The sequence below is a fragment of the Procambarus clarkii genome, chromosome 5, assembly GCF_040958095.1.
Source record: "Procambarus clarkii isolate CNS0578487 chromosome 5, FALCON_Pclarkii_2.0, whole genome shotgun sequence".
NCBI classification, from domain to species: domain Eukaryota; kingdom Metazoa; phylum Arthropoda; class Malacostraca; order Decapoda; family Cambaridae; genus Procambarus; species Procambarus clarkii.
In genome coordinates, this window is record NC_091154.1 from 54,326,026 (window position 1) to 54,341,285 (window position 15,260).

General features: G+C 38.9%; 1 protein-coding gene across 3 annotated transcripts in view; it reads left to right on the forward strand.

Moving 5' to 3' along the window:
- Positions 1 to 14,988, forward strand: part of LOC138350969 (poly [ADP-ribose] polymerase tankyrase-1-like) — a 413,045-nt gene extending 398,057 nt beyond the window's left edge. For all 3 annotated transcript variants that reach the window (XM_069302435.1, XM_069302445.1, XM_069302441.1), the window contains 2 exons: positions 7,452 to 7,880; positions 10,323 to 14,988. In XM_069302435.1, coding sequence (XP_069158536.1) covers positions 7,452 to 7,880; positions 10,323 to 12,095 — 2,202 coding nt within the window. In that variant the 3' untranslated portion in view covers positions 12,096 to 14,988. The remainder of the gene's footprint in view (positions 1 to 7,451; positions 7,881 to 10,322) is intronic.
- The last annotated feature ends 272 nt before the right edge of the window (positions 14,989 to 15,260 follow it).

Consider the following 15,260-nt stretch of genomic DNA (forward strand, 5'->3'; position numbering starts at 1 on the left):
CAGTATATGGCCGGTTTCATATAATAATAGTTCCTTAATGGCTTAATTTGTGAACTAAAGTCTTTGAAAATGTAATAAGTTTTACGAAACGTGCTCGTGTCGCGTCAGACTAGAAATAAAAATGAATTTTGGAGAATTGATTTTTGATTTTCCTCCAACAGTGAAACGAAATGTACGAAAGATTGAGAAAATTCGTGTTAGAATTATTAATCTTACTTTTTCGGTCATATTTAATATATATATATATATATATATATATATATATATATATATATATATATATATATATATATATATATATATATATATAAGTTTGTGAGGGTACCACCTCTCGTGCCAATGTGGGGACCCATAGCCTCGGAGAAGAAAATAAAAAGTATTCAGAGGAGACCTTGTGGTTTCTCACTGAACACTAATATTATCTTCTCCTACCACCCCCATTCTTTTTTATGTACACATATATATTTACTATATTTGAACTTTGTTACAAAAAAGGAGTTACATATATATGGAGTTAATATAAACATATATTTATAAACATATAATATAAACATATATTATATAAACATGGAGTTAATATACATATAAAAAAGGAGTTATATATATATATATATATATATATATATATATATATATATATATATATATATATGTCGTACCTAGTAGCCAGAATGCACTTCTCAGCCTACTATACAGGCCCTTTTTGCCTAATAAGCCAAGTTTTCATGAATTAATATATTTTCTCTAATTTTTTTCTTATGAAATGATAAGGCTACCCATTTCATTATGTATGAGGTCAATTTTTTTTTTTTATTGGAGTTAAAATTAACGTAGATATATGACCGAACCTAACCAACCCTACCTAACCTAACCTAACCTATCTTTATAGGTTAGGTTAGGTTAGGTGGCCGAAAAAGTTAGGTTAGGTTAGGTAGGTTAGGTAGTCGAAAAACAATTAATTCATGAAAACTTGGCTTATTAGGCAAATCGGGCCTTGCTTAGTAGGCTGAGAAGTGCGTTCTGGCTACTAGGTACGACATATGTATATTTATATATATATATATATATATATATATATATATATATATATATATATATATATATATATATATATATGTCGTACCTAGTAGCCAGAACGCACTTCTTAGCCTACTATGCAAGGCCTAATTTGCCTAATAAGCCAAGTTTTCATGAATTAATTGTTTCGACTACCTAACCTATTTAACCTAACCTAACCTACCTTTTTCGGCTACCTAACCTAACCTAACCTATAAAGATAGGTTAGGTTAGGTTAGGTAGGGTTGGTTAGGTTCGGTCATATATCTACGTCAATTTTAACTCCAATAAACAAAAATTGACCTCATACATAATGAAATGGGTAGCTTTATCATTTCATAAGCAAAAAATTAGAGAAAATATATTAATTCATGAAAACTTGGCTTATTAGGCAAATCGGGCCTTGCATAGTAGGCTGAGAAGTGCGTTCTGGCTACTAGGTACGACATATATATATATATATATATATATATATATATATATATATATATATATATATATATATATATATATATATATATATATATATATATATATATATATATATATATATATGTCGTACCTAGTAGCCAGAACTCACTTCTCAGCCTACTATTCAAGGCCCGATTTGCCTAATAAGCCAAGTTTTCCTGAATTAATATATTTACTATAATTTTTTTCTTATGAAATGATAAAGCAACCCTTTTCTCTATGTATGAGGTCAATTTTTTTTATTGGAGTTAAAATTAACGTAGATATATGACCGAACCTAACCAACCCTACCTAACCTAACCTAACCTATATTTATAGTTAAGGTTAGGTTAGGTAGCCAAAAAAAGCTAGGTTAGGTTAGGTTAGGTAGGTTAGGTAGACGAAAAAACATTAATTCGTGAAAACTTGGCTTATTAGGCAAATCGGGCCTTGAATAGTAGGCTGAGAAGTGCGTTCTGGCTATTAGGTACGACATATATATATATATATATATATATATATATATATATATATATATATATATATATATATATATATATATTTATATATATATATATATATATATATATATATATATATATATATATAAATATATATATATATATATATATATATATATATATATATATATATATATATTTATATATATATATATATATATATATATATATATATATATATTTATATATATATATATATATATATATATATATATATATATATATATATATATATATATATATATATATATATATATATATATATATATATATATATATATATATATTTGGAAATTTTCACACAACGTTCCATCCCTCAAATTGAATTTTCATAAATTTCGATTTATTTTCATTGTTATTTAATTATTTTGTGTGATATTCCGTTGGAATTTAGCTGTGTTGTTTACCATACCATTTATTTTGTGAGTATAACTATAGATGCAACACCTGTGACAGGTAAAAACATCCTTTTTTTAAACAGTGCCATCTATTGCACGTAAGAGCAACACATGCAATACTAAATTTGTTGTGATTCAATTTCAATGTTTCCAATTTCATTGATAAATTTAATTTTCATAGATATTTATTTATATATTTATATTTTTATTTAATTATTTTGTGACATTGCATTGGAGTTGAGCTATGTTGTTTACCATACCAATCATTTTGCCAGTATAGCTTATTCTTTTATTTTTTCATAGTTTTTAAATTGTTTTTTTAATTGTTTTTCTTATATTTCAGGGATGGGAACATCAGATCATTTGATGTTCCTAATTTTCTGATGGTAACATCAGATCATTTGGAAATGCATTGGACGAGAGAGTGGGGAATGGTGGGGTGGATGAGGAAATGGGAGCTGGGGATAGTGTGGAGGACAAGGGGACAAGGGAGCGGGTTATAGTGGAGACGACGAGGGAATAGGGGAGTTAGGGATGGTGGGGACGAGGGGACAGGCGAATGGAGAATGTTCGGGAGGACATGGGGACAGGGGAGTGGGAGATGGTGGGGAGGACGAGGGGACGTTAAATTAGGGAATAGTTAGGAGGACGAGGGGACGGTGGAGTGGGGGATGGTGGGAGGACAAAGGGACGGTTGGAATGGTGGGGAGGACGAGGGGGACGGGGGTGTGGGAATGGTCGGGTGGATGAGGGGATGGAGGAGTGAGGAATGGTTGGGAGGACGAGGGGATGGGGGGAGGTTATCTTGAGATTATTTCGGGGCTTTAGTGTCTCTGAGGCCCGGTCCTCGACCAGGCCTCCACCCCCAGGAAGCAGCCCGTGACAGCTGACTAACACCCAGGTACCTCTTTTACTGCTAGGTAACAGGGGCATAGGGTGAAAGAAACTCTGCCCATTGTTTCTCGCCGGCGCCCGGGATCGTACCCGGGACCACAGGATCACAAGTCCAGCGTGCTGTCCGCTCGGCCTAATGGCTCTCCTCCTCCCGACCGGGGAGGAGGGAGTGGTGGGGTGGACTGGGAGACCGGTAAAAATTACTGTGGCTCAACAACGCATGTGCATTGCTGAGCCACAGTAACGCGTGGCCGGGTACAGTTAGTATCTATATCTATATAAATATAAATTAAAAATGTTCGTTTGTGCATAACCGCTAATCTCCGAAAGATCTTCACCGATTGTTTTGAAATTTCACACAACGTTTCATTCGCATCTGAGCATGTTTTTATATACGTACTATATAAGTGTCACGTCTGCGACGGTAAAAAGCATGTTTTTTTCTGAAAAACTGAGTTTTTCATGTATTTTTCATGTGAGGGGAAATCTTCAAAACCTCATTACTGATTGTTTTGAAATTTTGTCATAACGTTGCATTCGAATAGGTGCGTCTTTTCACATATCTACTATATACATGCCTCACCTGTGACAGGAAAAAAACATGTTGAACTTGAACTTGAACTCCAAACCTTTCCAGACATTCTAAAAAAAAGCAAGAGTAACCCCTGTCCACAAATGTGGTGATCTCACAGATGTTAACAACTACAGACCTATATCAATCCTGCCTAACTTGTCAAAAATATTCGAAAAACTAATCTACAAGCAGCTTTACTCTTTTCTAGCCAAACATAATATACTTAGCTCTTGTCAATATGGCTTCAGACCCAAAAAAAGCACTAACGATGCACTTATTAGTATGATTAACTTGATTTACGCAGCTCTTGATAAAAAGGAGTTCCCTGTTGGGTTATTTGTGGACCTGCGTAAGGCTTTTGACACTGTCAACCACCAAAACCTTCTTAAATTACATCATTATGGAGTCAGAGGTCACTCCCTGCAATACCTCAAATCTTATCTTACTGACAGGCTCCAGTATGTTTCTGTGAATAATACAATTTCTCCCACCCTACCCATCAACATCGGTGTTCCTCAGGGCAGCATACTTGGCCCTCTCCTCTTTCTCATCTACATTAATGACCTTCCAAATGCCTCCCAACACCTCAAACCAATTCTATTTGCTGACGACACAACCTTCATTTACTCCAGTCCTGACCCCCTTGCTCTAAATGCCACAGTAAATACTGAGCTAGAGAAAGTCCATCTTTGGCTAACTGCCAACAAACTCACCCTTAACATTGACAAAACGTTTTATATTCTGTTTGGCAATAAATCCTCTAATCAAATAAATCTCAAAATAAACAATACCCAAATTTGTAACAAATTAGATGGCAAATTCCTTGGCGTTCTCATCGACCACAAGCTGAATTTCCAGGGACACATTCTAAATATATCAAAAAAAGTTTCAAAAACTGTTGGCATTCTTTCTAAGATCAGATATTATGTACCCCGCCCTGCCCTGGTGACTGTATTACTCCCTCATCTATCCATATCTCAACTATGGTATTTGTGCTTGGGGTTCTACTACCCAAAATCATTTACGTCCTCTAATTACTCAACACAAAGCTGCTATTAGGACAATATCCAACTCTAGCCCCAGACATCACTCGGTACCCCTACTCAAATCTCTGAATATGTTAGATATTAAGTCATTGCACATTCTCTCATGTGTATTATACATATATAAAACGCTGAACTGTAATGCCAATCCTGACCTCAAAAGATTCATTGAAGGTTGTAACAGAACCCATGAGCACCACACCAGAAATAAATACAGTTTTGATATTCCTAGAGTACGACTTAATCAAACTAGAAATGCTCTACAAATCAAGGGACCCAGAATGTGGAATGATCTTCCCAACCATGTTAAAGACAGTACCTCTCTCAACCAATTTAAGATAAAAACGAAGCACTACCTTATAAATTCCCTGTAACCTACCTTACCCCTCTGTTGTCAACCCATGTCTGTTTTTTTGTTTTTTTTTTCAAAACAACGCTGTTTGAATGTAATTGTCTGTTATAATTTGTAATTGTATTTGTGCTGCTTTTTCAGCCATGTTCCCCCCTCTTTTACCTCTATTTTTTTTTTGTTCTCAACACATTTTATTCTTTTTACCCATTAGTTTTAAGCTTTAGTCATTAATGTTTTTCCTGCCCGAAACGCTTAGCGTAATAGTGGCTTTAGGCATTGTATGTACTAGCTCTATCTATTAATCCAACAAACTTTGTAAAATCTCTTTATGTATGTACCTTACCTAAATAAACATTTATTTATTTATTTATGTTTTTTTTGAAAAACAGCGCCATCTGTTGGACGTAAGAGCAACACTCGCAGTAATCTCCGAAAGTTCTTCACCAATTACTTTGAAATTTTGACACAACGTTGCATTCGAAAAGGCATGTCTTTTTATATACCTACTATATAGATGCCACCCCTGTGACAGGTAAAAACATGCATTTTTGAAAAATAGCGCCTTCTGTTGCACATAATACCAACATGTACGCAATACTAAATATGTCACGAATTCCATTTCAATGTTTCCAATTGCATTGATAAATTAAATTTTCAAAGACTTCAATTTATTTGATATTTTATTCAATTATTTTGTGTGACATTGTGTTGGAATTGAGCTGTGTTGTTTACTATACCATTCATTTCGTAATTATAGGTATAGATGCCACTCCTGTGGCAGGTAAAACTGTGCTTTTCTTGAAACACAGCACCATCTGCCAGCTGGTGCACAACTGCTGGTGCACCTGTTACACCAGCTGGCAGCTGGTGCACAACTGGTGGTGCACCTGTTACACCAGCTGGCAGATGGTGCACAACTGCTGGTGCACCTGTTACACCAGCTGGCAGATGGTGCACAACTGCTGGTGCACCTGTTACACCAACTGGCAGATGGTGCACAACTGCTGGTGCACCTGTTACACCAACTGGCAGATGGTGCACAACTGCTGGTGCACCTGTTACACCAGCTGGCAGCTGGTGCACAACTGCTGGTGCACCTGTTACACCAGCTGGCAGCTGGTGCACAACTGCTGGTGCACCTGTTACACCAGCTGGCAGATGGTGCACCTGTTACACCAGCTGGCAGATGGTGCACAACTGCTGGTGCCCCTGTTACACCAGCTGGCAGATGGTGCACCTGTTACACCAGCTGGCAGATGGTGCACACGGTCTACGTCGTAATGTGTATACAGGTGTTGGTGCATGTGTTACAACAATATAATGTGTTTACAGGTATTATTTCATATAATGAAGCAAGAACGTCCAAAGATCAAAGAGCTGGGAGAGCTTGGTGCAGGTGTTGATGTAGTAAGAGAGCTTGGTGCAGGTGTTGATGTAGTAAGAGAGCTTGGTGCAGGTGTTGATGTAGTAAGAGAGCTTGGTGCAGGTGTTGATGTAGTAAGAGAGCTTGGTGCAGGTGTTGATGTAGTAAGAGAGCTTGGTGCAGGTGTTGATGTGGTAACAGAGCTTAGTGCAGGTGTTGATGTAGTAAGAGAGCTTGGAGCAGGTGTTGATGAAGCAAGAGAGCTTAGTGCAGGTGTTGATGAAGTAAGAGAGCTTGGTGCAGGTGTTGATGAAGCAAGAGAGCTTAGTGCAGGTGTTGATGTAGTAAGAGAGCTTAGTGCAGGTGTTGATGTAGTAAGAGAGCTTGGTGCAGGTGTTGATGTAGTAAGAGAGCTTGGTGCAGGTGTTGATGTGGTAACAGAGCTTAGTGCAGGTGTTGATGTAGTAAGAGAGCTTGGAGCAGGTGTTGATGTGGTAACAGAGCTTAGTGCAGGTGTTGATGTAGTAAGAGAGCTTAAGGCAGGTGTTGATGTGGTAAGAGAGCTTGGTGCAGGTGTTGATATAGCAAGAGAGCTTGGTGCAGGTGTTGATGTGGTAAGAGAGCTTGGTGCAGGTGTTGATATAGCAAGAGAGCTTGGTGCAGGTGTTGATGTAGTAAGAGTGCTTGGTGCAGGTGTTGATGTAGTAAGAGTGCTTGGTGCAGGTGTTGATGAAGTAATAACACTAAAATGTGTTTAAAGGTGTTGGTGAATGTGTTACAACAATACATTGTGTTTACAGGTGTTCCTTCAAGTTCTGGAGCAAGAACGTGATAAAATTAAAGAGTTGGGAGAGCTCGGTGCAGGTGTTGATGAAGTAAGAGAGCTTGGTGCAGGTGTTGATGAAGTAATATCCACCATAAGAGGCGAGGCTCCATGGAGAGCCTGCTGGCCCCGAGGCAGGTCAGTGGTGAGCCTGACTCAGCTCATGGTTCAGGCGGCTTGTGCCAAGTGCACCTTGACCTGCAGCTTCCTCCACCTGGCTGGTGCTCAGTCCTCCTTATGTAGCAAGTCCGGCGCGAGTCCTCTGCACGCTGCCCTGGACGCTGGACACTGGGAGCTGGCGGCCCGGATGGTGAAGGACATGGACGGCTCTCTGTATGTTCCTGACCCCACAGGTCGCCTGCCCACAGTCACCCTGCCTCCACACCTCGCCCACTCTCTGGAGCAGGTCAGTGTACATGCTCCACACCTCACCCACTCTCTGGAGCAGGTCAGTGTACATGCTCCACACCTCACCCACTCTCTGGAGCAGGTCAGTGTACATGCTCCACACCTCACCCACTCTCTGGAGCAGGTCAGTGTACATGCTCCACACCTCACCCACTCTCTGGAGCAGGTCAGTGTACATGCTCCACACCTCACCCACTCTCTGGAGGAGGTCAGTGTACATGCTCCACACCTCACCCACTCTCTGGAGCAGGTCAGTGTACATGCTCCACACCTCACCCACTCTCTGGAGGAGGTCAGTGTACATGCTCCACACCTCACCCACTCTCTGGAGCAGGTCAGTGTTCATCCTCCATACCTCACCCACTCTCTGGAGGAGGTCAGTGTTCATCCTCCACACCTCACCCACTCTCTGGAGCAGGTCAGTGTACATGCTCCACACCTCACCCACTCTCTGGAGCAGGTCAGTGTACATGCTCCACACCTCACTCTGTATGTGGGTGAGGTGCTCCACCTCCACGTCAGTCGTTCAACTCACTACATTCATACTTAACTAGGCATGACTAAACTAACATCCAGTTATGGAAATTTATCAATATGCAGTTATATATATTCAATGATATTCCATTGACTAGTGTAGTAAGGTACTACGATCTTTCTCCTACACAAGCACACATATTGCGCCTAACAGGTAGAACCGTCCCACTTATCCTATTTAGCGAGGCTCAACATGCTCAACAGAATAAACACATTTTTCCTTTGTTGATTACATTTAAAGTTAATTTTGTTAATATTATAATGGAACACCATAAATGGGTTTATTTAATATTTCACGTGTAACGAGAGTTCAAATGTTTACGAGAGTCAGTACACAGGATAGTGGCGGCGCCACGCTGTCGGCCCTTAGTGTTTCAAGAATCACACCTTTTGAGTGTTAATTGTCACAGGTTAAGTAGAGGTCAAGTCGTATCAGGTGACCTCGCTCTCAGCTAAACAGGTAACTGCAGACGTTGGCTGTGTTCTTTCCATCAAACAAGCTGTTGTGTAGGTGTGGTAGGAAGATAGTCAGAGGCTATCTGCTGGTAGGCGGAGTTTAGCTCCCAGTCCCCCCTTAAATAAACGATAAATTGTACATTTGAGAGATACAGAGAAAGAGAGAGACGTTCCAGTAGCCATGACTATGTCTGCCTCTCATGTTACCTGTCCCATCGACCTGTACCAGGCCGGTGAGAACTCTAGCTGTCAGCCGCATCACTCTCTCCTTGCTCACCATCTTATACTTAGAGACTTTGGTGAGTGAAATTGTAAGGTTGACGTATTTTGTGCTTTCCAATTTATATGTTGTGTGATTTTTAAATTCTGAATTAATGTTGACAAATGATCATCAAGGGAAAGGGTTGAGTTATGATATCCATATGATTGTGAATTTTCCTGAATATATACATACAAATTAATAATTGATTAAATTACTTTTAAATTTTCTTTAATTCTGATCCCTTGAGTTTGGATTTATGCCTATATTAGTGAAAGCTAGAGTAGAGAACATTCTGAAGTTTACTTGCTAAAGATTATGTCCTAATAATTCTTGATGATATGATATAAATGCATACAGTTGTTACGTGATAACATCAGTTAAAATTTTTGGATTTACAAGTTCCATTCTTTATCTTATTAATAACTCTTGAATGGTTGGTGGCAGCCCTTACTCTTTCTTCTTCCTTTATTTCTATTTCTTCTTACTCCTTCCTACATTTTCCACTCTTCTGTCTAGCACTTCTACTACTATCTACTCTTCCTATCTACCTCTTATCTAATTAAAGTACTCTAATCCATTTTCTCTCATTGTAAACTTTCCCTTTCACCTGACCACTCTTCCTCACTCCTCCCCTCCACCTCACTCGCCCCCACTCTATGCGTTTTTATCTATTTTCGATTATGTTACAACACCAACAATATTTTATAATAACCTATTTAAATATTATATTTTGGCAGTATTGACGAATAATTGGTATATTTTGGTAAGATGAGACTACAAAGTTATTTTGGTCTAAAGTATACAAATTGCATATCATATATGTAATAATTCATGTATCTATCAGTGTATAAGATAAAAATGACATTAACAATTCTTTGTGAGGCATTTCGGCTTCTTCAACAACATCCTTACAGCAATAGTTTAAAAAATCTGCAAGAGCCATTATTATTATAATATTTTTCATTTAATTTTATATATATTTTTTTTAACATCTATTGTTTTTATATATATATATATATATATATATATATATATATATATATATATATATATATATATATATATATATATATATATATATATATATATATATATATATTATATTAGAAACCAATGTTTTGCAATGTTCAATGTATTAAAATGTTGTGATAATAATTACGAGTAATTATAACCTAACATATTTTACAGAGTATTTATAACAAGGAAAGGAACAAGCTGCAGGACCTACAGGAGAAGATAACACACCCCAGCGACAAGAAACAGGTGCAAAAGATTCTGGACGTTCAGGAAATTCTCTTCACTAGCTACTTCAAGAAGACTACTCGGGCCAAGAAGACAGCAGGAGCTAGGGGATCCCGAGTGTGGTCCACAGGACCCCAGGCTCTCCTGGTGTTGTCCACAGGACCCCAGGCTCTCCTGGTGGCCTCACAAAGTGGGCTGCAGCAGCTGATATACCTCCTGGTGAAGGTGGGAGGCCTGGCTGTAGACACACTAGTGGATCCCACCGCTGCCACCACTGCCCTCCACCAGGCGGCCGCTCATGGCAAGTCAGGCTGCGTCCTCCTCCTCCTGAGCCTTGGTGCCCAGCCGCTCCTGCCTGACAGATACGGCCACACACCTCCCCACCTCGCTGCAATGTTCGCTCATGATGACGTTCATGAACTTTTAGCAGAATTTATTATAGAACCTGAACCTACCTGCAGGGCGGGAACTACCCCACAAGAAGTCCGTAGACATTTCTCTCAGTATCTCCTGAAGTACAATATACGTGAACCTGAATCATCATCTAATACTGAACACATAAATAATGACCCAACAAAAACTGCAATGAACCTTCTCAACCGTATTGACTCGGGGAGCTTGGTGAGAGACTTAGAGAAGACAACGGTTGACTTCACCATGTGTGAAGCACAAGAGGTCAAGAATGAAGTAATGAAAGAACTTCAACAAATTACAGAAAATGTTTCAGATGAAATTTTCAGAGGGGAACTGAAACTGTCTGGGAGCGCTGCAGATGGTACAAGGCTCTATTGTCCCGATGAGTTCGACGTTAATTTTGTTCTCCAGGAGCTTCCTGGAGTCAGAGTTAAAGTTATACAACAAACAGAGAAAGAAGTCTTAGCCAGCGGTCATAAGTTAAAAGTCAAAATAAAGACGAAAAATTCTAGTCTCCATGGGAATAATTTTGTAACAAAGTTTTATGATAGAGTGAGAGAGAGCCTGAAGAGCCACACCATTGGTGACGAGCGTCTTAGTCTAGTGCCACCTGGCCTGACCAGGACGCAGGTGGGCGTGGCACTGTCACTGGCCTGGCAGGGAAGTGAGTATCCGCTGTTGTTGGTCAGTGTTGACTTAGTGCCAGTGGTGGTGGTGCCATGGCCTGAGAAGATCAGCAGACCTCCCCTCACACCCGACACCTCACAAATAATCCAGCTCAGCAACACAGAAGATGGGTCGTGGAGGTGTAGCCTGGCTGCGACAGAGGTGGAGGTGCTGCAGCAGCTGGAGCCTCAAGAGCGTCGGGTGTTTCTCACCTGCAAGACTCTCCTCTCCCGCTTGAAGGCTGAGCCTTGGATGCCCAGACATGTCAAGAACCAGTTTTCCTGGTGGGACTCCCGCTATTGGAAAGTTCCGACCCCTGCAGGATTCTGCCTCAAAAATTCCTTCCTGAGGCAGCTGCAAAGGAAGCGAGAGCAAGGAATGGAGTGGCATGAGCAAGACATATTGATCCTAGTGAGGTCTGTCTTCAGAGACATGTGCCATGAGATGGTTGATCCATCAACTGGTGTCGAGTCTCTCGTGCCAGTCAAAGTTAATGCCTACTTCGGTGGAGATTGTGAAAAACCCAAGATGGGTGAAGGAGCTCCCGAAATTGTTGGCTATCTTGACACTCTGTCTAAGATAGCTGGAAAACCTAAGACAGGCTACTTAGGACTCAGATGGGGCTTCCTTAACAACTGAGTCACTAACTTAAGCTGTAGGACTGTAGTTTTCTCAGGGAATCTTCTGCTGACAGAACACTTAATCTTGCAGGTGTTTACAGGACAAGAAGGATATACAAGGAAGGTGAACCTCTAAATGGGAACATTATTGTCAGGAACAGTAATGGTCTTCCGCCTCAACAACATCAATTCATTTAACGTTTTATCCCACCTGGTTCTGTTAGGCCCTGGAAGTCCTCTCCTGTTATCTGTTATTATTGTTGTCAGGGGAGAAATATTGTGTTTACTTGTTGTCATGGTGACTGTTGTCATGGTGACTGTTGTCATGGTGACTGTTGTCATGGGGACTGTTGTCACGGGGACTGTTGTCATGGTGACTGTTGTCATGGTGACTGTTGTCATGGTGACTGTTGTCATGGTGACTGTTGTCATGGTGACTGTTGTCATGGTGACTGTTGTCATGGTGACTGTTGTCATGGTGACTGTTGTCATGGTGACTGTTGTCATGGGGACTGTTGTCATGGGGACTGTTGTCATGGTGACTGTTGTCATGGGGACTGTTGTCATGGTGACTGTTGTCATGGTGACTGTTGTCATGGTGACTGTGTGAGTGTTGCACTGGACACCGCGACACAAGACAATACCCTCACATAAACTCTTCAATTCCTTGGGGGCGGATAGTTAGCTGCTCCTTCTATCAGAGTGTTTCAGATTAGTTGAAAGAGTCAGCGTTTGGCACCGTGACTGTTCCAAGCGACCAGTCTTGCCTAGAATGAGCAGTAACAGTCATGTATGACTCACCTGTGAAGGAAACAATTCTATGATGGCTCCATTCACTCCCTTAAGACTAACTCCCAGTTAAAAACACCAAAGACTCGAAACTTATGAGAAGTATCATTCAGAAAGTCCGGAAACTCACTAATCTAGTTACATGAGGCAAGACTGACCAGTATGCAGGAAGGATTAACTATATATTAATCAATTAATATTATTCTTCCAACAATGTGTTGGGAGATCTGGTAAATAAGATACCAGCCCAGCATACACAGAAGATTGTTGAAACTATTATCAACGTTTCCAGAGTGTTGTGGGCATGTCAGGTGTGGAAAAAGGGACTTTTAGCAATGTTTAATCCAAAAATGGTTAAAATATTTATATATATAATTTATATAATATATGTTTTTTTCTGAAACTATTTTCTTCTCTATATATAAATATTAGTTTTTACATGTTTAAATAATAAATTTATGTGCTTTAAGTGAAATTCTTTGAAAAATTGTATATGTTATTTTATGGTTGTATGAAACATTCTTAACACATTTAAATATTCAAAGATCAGATAAATATTTTGTTATTAATTTGCTAAGATTCACTTTTATAACATTATTTATCTCCTTACAAATTCAACAAATAATAATTTCAAATTTAAATACTTAATTCATTTATTATTCTCTAAAATACGTTATGTATATTCTTAATGTTATTTGTCAGCTGTTGAAGCATTTGTTATAAATTGTGTTACTCCAGGATCAAATTATAATTTAGTTGTTGTTGTTGTTTTAGATTTGCTACCTGGACCAAATGTTCCAAGTAGCACGGGCTATGGTGAGCCCGTAGGAAAATTATTTAGTTCTGTGAATTCGCTAATATTGACATATGTAACACAAATTGCTCCCTTAAATATAATAAAAAATTTATTTAAGTTTAAATAATAAATTTATATGTAATTCTGGTACATGTATTAATAATAATTGTAAAATCTTCATCTAAGAGTTCTGGACTAACTACCCGAAGGTTATACATAGAGATACATAGAGGAAAACAATTATTTTCCCCATTGTATCTATGCCCTGAGAAATAATGAACATCTTATGTAGGCCAAGGCCTACGAACATCTTATGTTCATTATTTCTCAGGGCAAAGATACAATGTGAACAATTCTATTTTTTCCTCTATGTATCTAAGAGTTCTTCGGGTTGTTAGTCCAGAACTCGTAGATGGAGAGTTTAAGAATATTGATTCTATTGGTCTCAAGCTTTGTTTTCCACTAAGTTTTTTGGAAGTTTGCCGTAGCAAAGCACTTCGTACATATTATAATAATATATGCAGTGAGAAAATTCGCCCAGAGAATGTATAATGTTTACCATATTTTTCTGGGTTTGAAAATATTGTCAAGGCCTTGAAACTTTTTGATATACATGTATTGTTTAATTACGAAAATACTGTTAGAAAACCTTTAGTTAGACACAGTCCTCGTAGTGATAATTGTGTCATTTATAAAATACCTTGTAAAGATTGTAATAGGTTCAATGTTGGGCAAACATCTAAAGATTTGAAATGTAGAATATCGCGATATAAATACTCTGTAAGACATGGCCAATTGTCTAATGCTTTGTTTGTTCATTTGTCAAGAAGATTCTCACCAAATTGGTTGGGAGATGGCTTCTTTAGTAATGAATTGTAAAAGTACTTTCAATAGGAACATAATTGAATCTGCTCTAATACAGAGTACAAAATTACGTAATTTGGACATTAGCAGTAGTTTGTATAATTTAAATAAATTTTTGAATGATCAGTTAAAGGGTGATTTGAGTAGGATCATTGATACACATTTGCTCTCCCTAATACCGTGTAAATATCCGCTCTCTTATTAATATCAATGTATGGGCCTATTGGCCCATACAGTGGGCCATTGGGCCATACATACATCTATGGGCCTATTGGCCCTATTGTCCTATGGGCCTATTGGCCCATAAGATGCAGCCCCCTATTTATATCCATCCATTCCCAGTCATACATTTATCATTGTACCTCACTTCACCTCTCTCCTGCCTATATATGTCCAATTCAATGTACATGTAACTCACCCTTCTGAAGATGTATTATTATATATACGAAAGTACTTAAGGAAATTTCTGTTTCAATTCTTCCTTCGTGGTCTGACACTGTCATATAAATATATGAAGTATGCATCCGCCAATCCCGTGGGGTTATGGAGTTGTGCCCTGGGTGTCTAGTTGTTGTAGTCTAGTTGGATGCTGCGCCTGCTGTGGCTGTGAAGGCCAACCCGAGAATGACAGTCTCGACTGCAGCGAGCGCAGATAAACGCCGAAGCGGGTGCGTCTGACAGTGGTCGAGACCTCCTCTGAAGCCTATTATCCTCCGCCTGTCTCTTCAGTTCATC